Source organism: Monopterus albus, unplaced genomic scaffold, assembly GCF_001952655.1.
Source record: "Monopterus albus unplaced genomic scaffold, M_albus_1.0 scaffold54.1, whole genome shotgun sequence".
Taxonomy (NCBI): Eukaryota; Metazoa; Chordata; class Actinopteri; order Synbranchiformes; family Synbranchidae; genus Monopterus; species Monopterus albus.
Window position 1 is genome coordinate 1,890,485 of NW_018127934.1, and position 10,752 is coordinate 1,901,236.

Here is a 10,752-nt window from a genome sequence, read left to right on the forward strand (position 1 = left end):
AGGGCAGCAGATCCAGGAGACTGAGGAGCTTTAAGCAACATGGAGCCAATCTGTCCACTGGATACTGAGCTCAAAGCTGAACATGGTTTTAAAATGGGCCATATGAGATAGCTTATAAGAAAGAAGGGGGTATTTGGGTTAGCAGAAGGCGGGGCTATGTAGCATGTGAGAGCTCTTGATAATCCCAGTGATGAAGGTAAACACACACTGGGATTAGTTGTTAGCGATAGCCCTGGTTTCCCTGCCCAATCCCACACTGCTGGTGTCAGAAGCAATGCCAGTTCGTCTCTATGTATGTGAAAATGACAGTGGGAGTGTCTGTGTGTAGGCTTCATTCGTATGTGTCGGGTGAGCGCTGAAAAAGGCGCCAGCTAGATGTTGGGGTTCAAACAGATGGGAGACAGGCATCTGGACAGCTGGCATTCACTGCCTTTCACAAACCCTCTACACCAAATGCCTCTCCTCTATATCCCCATTCTGTCACTCTTGCCTTTGCACCGGTTCTTTTCTTTTCACAGCCTTATGCCTGGCAGCGTGATCTAAAATAACAAAGGTAATTATTAAAGAACTTATTTTTAAGTGCAAACAGATATGAAGGCGATTGGAGTTTCAATCTTGTGCATAAGCAGGTCAAAGTTCTTGATTCATATGCGCGAGCGCACGTGTCTGTGTGTATCTGTGCCTGTAATGTGAACACCAGACCAGCAAATTTAACTGGGTCAGGCATCACTATTTGATGAGCAGGAAGAGCACTTTACCAGTTAATGCCCGTCTCCCTTCTGTTTACTCTTTCCTTCTCTGTCTTACTTCGTCTCGCCTGCCAGATTCAAGTCAATGTAAGCTTTTTATACTGGAGTGTTTTACAAAATCATCTATTCACTTGCAGTTATGTTTCCAAGGTACTTGTGATTGTTTTGGCATCGCTATACTTACACTAAATTCTACTTGGCAGCCCCAAAGGGTTTCTAAGTGTCAGTGATTTACTGTGACCGCACAAACCGGTCTCATTTTGTGAAAGAAAATGCATGGCACACAGCCATATTCTCAGAGTTAACCGCAGTAAAACAAAAGCGCTGACAAAAACTGTTAATTTAGAACTAAAGTTATTAAGATGATTTTACTGTTGACAAATGCTTTCTTTTGTCTATTTTTGTTTTGTACGGTATGTTAAAACAAAAAATGAAAACCCCCGATACATAAACAGCTGTTTTTTCCTAATAGCATGACTGTAAAACTTCTCCTTCCCTGCAGGGCTGACTGTGATCATTTCACTTGTCCAAATAAGGGGGCGAATGAGAGCAGATGTCAGGAAGCATCATGCAGAAAGCAATATCCTGTTCTCCTCTGCTGTCCTATATGCCATCTCGTTTTTTTTTTCCCTATTCCCACCTACAACTTTGTCATCTGACAAAACATTAACACCTAAGATTCCTTTTTAAAGCTGCCTGCCTTTGACATGTATTAAATGAATATCATCTGATAAATTTTACAGGAAAAAGAAATTTGTGTGCCTCTTGTAACAAGAGACCAAAACCAGTCTCTTTTTCTCCCATTTCCTCGTCTCTTTCTCCACTGCTTGTCTTTTCTTCATGACTTATGTAACAGCATTTGGCAAAGTAATACACGGCTATGGAATGAGTTCAGTTCCACTAACTTAAGTGGCAAATATGCATCATACTGAATTAGGTCTAAAGATTAACTCCAAGTAGGCACAATAAATTATGCTAAGCCAAAACCTTCTCTGAAGTCGTGCCCATTTTATGGAATTCTGTTTTTTTGTTTGTTTTGTGGTATTTTCAATATTAGGCCATTGCCAGACCAAACTGATTATGGGGACATGGCCTAGATATTTGTACTCCTCATTTCAAACACCACTACCTTATTATCGGTTCTTGTCAGCCACATATTCCTCTGTAGTCAGTATAATTCATTAATATTCAAAATAAAAATGATGGCAAAAATGTAAAAACAGGCTTCCTAATCAGTCCTAAAAATAGCACTTATTAGGCAACATGAGAGTAGTAATTATTCGACTTGCCAAATTTTACAAAAAATTGGAAAAGTTGCCTCACTCCAGGGTGTGATTTGTGAAAAAATGGGGGGTGGGGGGTTTGAAACGTCTTCAGTCATAAAAATAAATGAACCAATGGACCTATATATGGTATTGTGCAGCTGTTAAATAAACATTTATATTATAGAATACATTTGAACTTTAATAAAACAATTTCACTTTTGACTATTTTGTCATTTTATTTTATTTTTTGCCAACTTTGCTTTTATGTCATTAATGAAGTGCAGTGTTGATATGGAGCCTTTTTTGACAAACTTCAATCTCTAATGTTAGAGTAAGATGTACACTGAGCTGACCCGTCTGCACCGACAGGAAGCCACTCTCAACCCTCTCTCCATTTTGCTAACAACAATAATATTTCTATGGTTTTTTTGTGAGGGTGCAGTGAGGGGCAAATCGCATGCTGCCTCAGTCTGTCTTTATAAACACAAGTTGTAATCTTATTTAGCCAATTATTCCTTACAGGAGATATACTGCAAAATGATGACACGATGACTGTCCATCACTGGACAATCTAACTTATAGTTAACTTATACAAACAAGGGGAGAATTTACATACAACACAGAAATATTCTGTGTTGATATGAGATTGCCTTAAGAAACATCAAAATGCTAAATATCTAGTCTCTTCAAATTCAAATTGAGTGTGCTTCTTGTTGGTCCATGTACAGTTTGTGTGCTCACATGCCTGTATATCCTCTTACTTTAGTTGACACTGCTTAAGAAAGCACCTTAGGGAGGAAAAGAATGAGAATACGCTGAGGTTTAGTGAGGAATGCAAATAGACATGAGATGGTGATCGGTGACTCAGGTTGAGGAGGGTGTGAAAAGGAAGGTGAGTGGAGGAGGCGAGGGGGAGACGGCAATGAAGAGGGATCTGAACATGGCAATCAGACACTCCACGGCAGAGGAGAGGAAAAACCCGACATCCAGGAATTAAAAAACAAGCACCGGCACACACGTATCATTGATGGGAGTTTTTGACTGGCATCATCCCTCATTTTGAGAAATGTCATCTGTGGGGTGCCTCCCTGTGAATCATTTTAATAAAGGAAATACAGCTGTGTGTGTGTGTGTGAGTGTGTGCTCAGACAGGAGGGGGTGTAGGTATTGTTTGTCACCAGATGAACTCGTGGGGTGAGACTAATGAAGAGTGCAGAGAGAAGGAGGGTGGCATTTCAATTGGCCTCTCTTTCTGTCTCACTCCTGTCTTTTCTTCTCTTGGGGAGAACAGGAGATTGAATGTTGGCTTCACAGAGGTAAGAGGGGCTTTCTAACACTGGCACCGCAAATATCTTGATTTACTAACGGATCAATAGCACATCCTGTTATGTATGTTGATGCAGTGTTACACATAAGCTGCTTTTGAAACAGCAGGGATGAGAGAGAACTTAATACTTTCACACAGGCGCATGCTTTTCATAATTATTCATTGCAATATGTTCATGCTGTGGTGTCTTGTAACTGCTATTTGCTTATAAGAAAATCATATTGCAGTGCAAGAATATTTAGAATAAAATATTCAGAGACGTCTTGATGGACCCACCAAATACTCAGCATGGCCAGATGTTGATTTCTGGAGCACACCTGGTCTGTAATGTCCTCATCTGCCAGTCCGTTCAGAATCTGGTTTAACCTATCACAGTTTGCTTGTTTCAGTCCATGGACATCAGAAGGTGCAGTTGTTTGAACAACTTTACTCTGTGCAGACACCTTGAATTCACCAATCAGTCTTCTTGAAGGTGTCATTACTTTTTCTTGGGACTGTACCAATCAAACAATCACTGACAATGAAGATAAAAGTAACAGTAAAATCAGTTGACTAGGAATAAACATGGTAATTTGTCACTTAAAGTAAGTTTTGTTTAAACTGTAATCTGACAACTCTACCTGAGGTTCTTTGTTGCTGAGGGGAGTGCTGCTAAAAATTCGTGCTGCTGCACCTCCTCTGCCTTCCTATTTCCCTTCAGCATTTTGTTTCTCTGAAATTACAAAGTTAGCTGCTAGCTTTTCCCCTCAGCACCATACTCCACCTTCTCCTCCCTTCCTCTATCCCTCCTCCTTTCCTCTCTGTGACTGCAAGTATCCTGAAGGGGATGGAAGAGTAGAAATGAAGCAGCGTGGGTATTTCAAATGGCATTACTCTCTTTTCTTCTGCCCTCTCGCTACTCCTATCTCCACCTCTTCCTCCATCCCCATCCCCATGTCCTTCTGTTATGGCACTGGTTCATCCTCATGTATATTTATACTACAAAGCTGAAGAGACAGGCAGACTTAAAATGAAAACTCCAACTAGAGACCGCTTGTGTGCTCGTTTTGTGAATGTGCATGTGCACGAATGTGTGCACACAGTGTGTGTGACTGTGTTTGAATATGCACTCATATCCTATTTGAATACTGGCATCTTTTTTATATTCAAGGGTGGAATTCCTCTGCACTTCACCACCCACTGAACTCCTGTTTTCTCACCCTCCCCACTCCTCTAATCTCTCCCACAGGTTCCAGCCACGGACAGACGGCTGTGGTTTCTCTTCTTCCTTTTTTCAGCGCCTGATGGCACAGGTGTCATCCACTGACAGAAAATGGCATTCTAATCTAAAGCAGTGATTCAGAAACACCCACACATATATATTATAGTGATGTGCAAAAGTCTTAGGCCACCGTCAGTTCTGTAGTTTAGCTGTTTTTTGCTAAGTTGTAATGGTAACTGATGTTTAGATCTCACTCTTTTTATTAAGATATAACCAGAAAATACAGGAAATATGTACACAAAAAACCAAACAAACAAAAAATGTTCAGAACAAAATGAGTTCTGCAGTGCAAAGTCGGTACTTAATGTGACCTTCCTTTAACACGGCTTCAATTCTTTTGACAAAACTGGCTTGAAACAATGACAGACCCTCCACCATGTTTCACCGAAGGCTGCAAGTACTCAATCTTCCACCTCTCTCTAACTCTTCTTCTCACAAAGTGTTGACGATTGGACCTGAACTTTTCAAACCTTTTGTCATTCCATAATACTCTTTTCTATTGATCTTCACTCCAGTCTTTGCCAGCTTTTGCATATCTCGGCCTTTTCTCCCTGTCCCCCTTCTGAAAAAGTGATTTCTTGGCTGCTGTCCTTCCACAAAGGCCGTTCCTGATCGGGCTTCTTCAGACTGTGGAAGGACCAACTTGGCATCCAGATGCTGAGCCAGGTCCTTACTGGATTTCCTCTGGTCTCTCAAAATAAGAAACTCTGAGAAACTTCTCATCAAATTTTGACACTTTTCCTGGTCTTCCACTCCTGTTTTTGTCCTTGACCCCTCTGGAGTCTTCATATTTCTTAAGAAGAGCTTGAATACCACATCCTGAGTATCCAGTTTGACTTTGTTGTGCTTTTTAATAATGTGTACATGTTTCCTATATTTTCTAGGTTGTATTCTGATAAGGGACTGAAAAATAAATATATATAGTCAGGATAACATTGCGTACTGTATGTGTGTGGGTATGTATATACCTCTTTCCAATTATGTATGTCCTGTGGCTGCAAGGAGACATGGCAGCTGCCTGTGGTCTAATGCACATAAATCTCACCTGTCTGCACACACACTCAGTCATACATGAAAGCCCACCAAACAATTTGTTTCCCTTGAATGGCCCTGAGTGAGGACGCAGTGGGAGACTGTTGTGACCACAGATTTCAAACTAAATTCATTGTGCAGCATTTTTATTTACACTTCAGGAAACCTGAGATGTTTTCTTCTCTTAAAAATATTACAGTCCCCCAAAAAACAGGCTTTATATGCATGTGAGTGTGCACAAATACTGTATTTCTGTATGCACACATGTGTGGAGGTGCATGTCTGTCTGTATGTGAGTGTGTGGGTTTGCTCATGCAAGCGTGTGTGCTGAAACAATAGCCGTATTGAGAGGCAGGCTGCATGGCTGACTTTCCTTTAGTTTTCCTAAGAGGAGGAACGTGGGAAAAGAGGAATAAGTGCCATTCATCTTTTCACCGGCTCATTCACTACCGCTCTTTCTCTCGCTCACTCCTCCTCTTTTGCTCTTTCACTCCAGGTCTTTGTTCACTTAAATGGCCTCTTTACTTCTGGCTAAACCTCCATTTGAGATAAATACCCTCTTGCTGTACACAACACATATGCACTTGGTACACAGCATACAGAGACATTACACCGACACAAACGCAAGTTTTACCAAATACCTTCTCAGTGCGCCCATGCTAAAGCTAAAATCCTCTGAAATACACTCCTGTTATAATCTTTTGCTGAGGTATCTGCAGACTTACAGTGCAATAAGTAAACATTCCCCATCTTCACCTCTGCTCTGCCATCAATTACGGTTTTTGTAAGTTGATAGCAATACAAAATCTGATCCAATACCACTGACCAGATATGAATTCATCCTCTCTACCCACTCTGTCTATCTCTAGTGCACATTATCACACACCCATCACCCACATACCTTCACATCCTTGGCATTCATGCGTGTCCCTTCCTTTCCCACGAAAATGTCATCTATATCCACCAGTATGTGTCGGTCCAGGCCCAGAGTAAGCTTCCTGTCTGTGAGGTAGGAGATGGCATCCACCAGGATGAGTTTGTGGAGCCAGTAGCCCAGTCCTTGGCCAAATAGCACCCTCCTCACCCCATCATATAGACCCATATCCTGTACCACGGTGGCTTGGTGGCCTAAACTGAAACCAGGCCCCGGATTATCTCCGCTACCTGCCCCCACTCCGTCCTTGGCCCGTGCATGCAGCACAGCCTGGTAGGTGGAGTGATTGGAGGAGAAGGATGTCCAGTCTTCCCCAGGTAAGGGCCCTCTATCTGTGCCAGGTTTGGTCAGATGCAAGAGAGGTGAGCTAGACACCACACAACAGTCCCAAAGTGCCTGGTTGGTCCTAAGCACCAGCGGGAGGCCTCGCAGTTTGAGAAGAGGTGGGGAGTTCTCTGTGGAGCGGTAGAAGCCGATGATGCCCACTCTGTATTCAGTACAGTACTGATGCAACAGCTGTCTGTTCCATGTGTCTGCATGTGCATACTTTAACAAATTCTCATAAATTACTAGTGAATATCGTCCACGGCCCTTTTCTGTCAGTGGTGGAAGATCCCCCTTCCCTGAGGCAATCTCCATGCGGAACTGGAAGTGTGCTGACTCCAGTATAGCCACAATATCCTGACCCAGCTGGGAGTACTGGGACTCCACCAGCACCAGCACTACCGGGTCAGTGTGGATATGTGTATGAGGGGGGTTAGGTGGATATGGGTGCGGGAGCTGACGGTATGGAGACATGGAAAGTGGCTGGGAGCAGGCAGGTTCAGAGGATTGTCCGAGCTGCATGGAAGGTGAGGAGTTCGTAAAGAGAAAGTACGCAGAGAGAAGGAGGGAGAGGAGGCAGCAGGAGGCCAGCAGAAGCAGGAGCCTACGTAGGTGGCGACGGAATCGCACGGCCACGGTCATTGCAAATCGAGAAGGTATTGTGAGTGGGAGGAGATGTCTTTTTTAGTCTGCAGGAGGCTAGACGGCGTCTACACTAGTTTGGGGGTTCGAGGAGCCCAAGGGATTGTCTGTGTATGTGAGAAAGGAGAAGAGCCACTCAGGGATGCGTCATGTCACCATGGCAGGTGGAGAAGAGAGCAGTGCAGGATGTGGTGGAACAAAGGTCTTCATTGAGGAAACGCAGTTGAGGCACTCTCCTTCCAGTCCTCACGGAGGAATCATATGCAAAAACAGAGCAGGTGATGATTAATGCCTGAAGAAAAAGGGGACAAGAAGAACAGAAGAAAGAGTGAATCTGTTGGGCAAGGTTGAATAGCATGCATTAGTTCTCTGCCTGTGTGCTCACGACTGTCTGTGCGTACCTAGGTTGTGCCACCCTGGGGAATGTGAGTGCACAGCTGGTAACTACAGAGCTGATTGAAAACAACTTGCATCCTTAGGGCTTATCCAACCTTTGGCATGCACACACACACACACAAAGTGACATCACAGTTAAAAGCAAAAAACACAACACAAAAGTTAAGCCTCACAAATAAACAACAGCTGGTTGTGTGTTAATATGGCAGTGTGGGGAGCTCAACTAATCAGTCCCATAAAGCTCTACAGAGAATTCCTCTAATTGCACCAAACTCCGTGCACTTCTGTCCTATTTCTGAACCTAATCATCTGAAATACCACAAAATTAGAGTTGGAATCCTTTTGCCAGGAGTGCTAATCTGGAGGGAGTCCATGACAGCGCAGAGGAAATGGAGAGCAAGAGAAAAGTGCCAGAATAAAAGAGACGAAGAGAAAAAGCAGAGAGAGGAACAAAATGCAATGAATTATAGAAAGAGACAAAAAAGACCAGGATTAGCATCTTAATGTATGTGCCGGGAGCCAAGGAGAAGAAAAGATCCCACAGCATCTCTTTCTCTCTTCTTTCTTTACGCCTCACTCTCTATCTTTCTACCCCCCCCCCCTCGCTGCTTCTGTCTGTTTGAATATCAATAGTCTTTCCTCATGCTCCCCATCCTTCTCTCCTTGTTCCTTGCCTTTAGAGAACCTATGTGGTCATAGAAGAAGGGACTCCAGTACCATTCTTTAAAAATGAATCCAGAAAATGAAAAAGAGGAGGAAAAGGACTCAACAGTTTTCTTTACTTCAGCACAGAGGAGACATTTTTATTATTTGCTTTAACAAATTGTGATTTCTCCTAATTGGTACTTGACTGAGAATACAGGCTACCAACAGTAATACCTTCTGTGGTGTTAAGAGATTTATTACACAGTGTGTTGTAGAAATTTTTCTTTTACCAAGAAATGGAAGCATGATTAGTCAGTGTAAGAGAAGTCAAGAGAAGATAGTGCAACTAGTGTTTTGGAGATCAACAGTAGGAAAATCTGATGTTTCAACTGCAGACGAGTGTGGTTAAACTTATCACTATCGGTATGCGTGTGTCATACTACTAGGAGCCACAGGAGGGCGCTAGAATTAGATGAACACAAGAGGCATCACGTGGCAGTTTTCGTCTGATATCTTAAAAACTATAACCCCCAGTTGTATTATAAATCATTCAGTATGGGAAAACTGAATATGATTTGCCTGCACGTTATATTCATGCATTTTGTTAAATGCTAAATAAAAAGTTTCTGAAACATTTCAAAATTCAAATTTAAATTGGAAAGCATGTGTAAAATCAAGAGTTTTGTCAGTTGTTATTCCTAAGTTAAATATTTGTCAAGGCCATAAAGTACACAATTATACATTCATTAGATTAACAATGAAGTGTCGCGGTGGATAAATACAGAAAACTGGAGGAAAACTCAATGAGAAGTCTAGTCTACTGTACTATTCTTTTTTATGTTGTTAAATGTCCAGTGAAAATTCAGTGACAAAGAAAGCCAACCGCAGCGCACATTCATAGTCAGACAGATGAACTACAACTAACTGCAGATTCATCTTCAGAGTTTTCCATCCGCCTAAGTTAACGTTCAGAGAACACCGACTCTGCCACTTACCTCTAGCCGAGGCTAAAGCGCTGCTGTGCGGGGAGGAGGCGTGAAGGGAGAGTGGTGAATGTAGTGCTGCTTCGGGTGGGTCCGGGGCTCCGGTCTCAGTGGCGCACCATTCCCGTGTGTTTTGGATGCTGAAGCGTTGTGCCATCTCCGCTCTCTCTACCCTCCTCTAGAGCAGCAGGGGCGGCCAGGCGGAATGATCCGCTCTCCTCCCCCCGCTCATCATTCTTCTCTTTCTCTTACTCTCGTCTCCCCCGCTGTCTTCTGTTCTCTCCCGCTATTCCTACTTGTCCCTTTATCTCTGCTCTTTAAGGTAGCTATTAGCCATCTTAGCAGACGGAGAAGCACCGATATCAGGCTGTCCGTTAACAACTGACTGCCGTGCGTAAATGCACCGGGTTTCGAGCGCCTACACAAGTGGAGGCGATCGAGAGAGAGAGTGAGCGATAGAAGGAAAAGAAGGGGAGGGGGCTCGGTTTGATTGACACAAACAGCCTTTTTGTCGGGCATCAGCGATCACGGGCCCGGTAAAAGCTCACGGCCCGTTAGTTGGTGTTAGACGGATGGGGGATTGTCACACACTGGTGCAAGTTAATGGTGCGTATTGCTGTTTCTCCCTCACTCCTTGCAGAAGTTGTGGATATAATGAGCGACAAGGTGGTGAAGCACTTAGACAAGACTGATATTGTAAAAATGCACTTCTCACCATCAAGGATTGTGTCAATCATCAGCATTAAGAGAAAACATTTCTGACATTCAATATTCAAAATATACTCACATGCATGTTCACACCATATGAATCAGCCTCATTATGCCTACTCCTGTAGAATGTCAATCAAGCAGGCACAGCATGTCAATCATACAGTGTTTTAACAAGAATTTCCCTTCCTACTAGTTCATCAATCTCTCTAACCTACTTGCACTGACACACACTCATTCACATGCATCTCAATGGAATAGGTGGGCCCCTCATTCACATTGTAATGGCTTTACAATAGAGCTTATTTAGTGTGTGTGCATGCGGTGCATGTCTGAGAGAGCACACAAGTCAAAAATGTTCTGAAAATAGAAAGACAGACACAGTTGTGCCGTCAGCTCAAAGGATGCTTTCGGGGCTGATTATTGGCTACACTCAACTTAAAAAGCATTCACATGTACTATGTGCACACATACAGTATAATGTGC

General features: G+C 43.0%; 1 protein-coding gene across 3 annotated transcripts in view; it reads right to left on the minus strand.

The window, feature by feature from the left end:
• The window catches only part of ndst3 (N-deacetylase/N-sulfotransferase (heparan glucosaminyl) 3), a 44,109-nt gene extending 33,900 nt beyond the window's left edge, over positions 1-10,209 (minus strand). The window contains exons 1-2 of one of the 3 annotated variants that reach the window (XM_020602165.1): positions 9,571-10,209; positions 6,536-7,826 (exon numbers count right to left, since the gene is read on the minus strand). In XM_020602165.1, coding sequence (XP_020457821.1) covers positions 6,536-7,534 — 999 coding nt within the window. In that variant the 5' untranslated portion in view covers positions 7,535-7,826; positions 9,571-10,209. The remainder of the gene's footprint in view (positions 1-6,535; positions 7,827-9,570) is intronic. The other 2 variants (XM_020602166.1, XM_020602167.1) reach the window with 2 other exon arrangements.
• Positions 10,210-10,752: the final 543 nt, after the last annotated feature.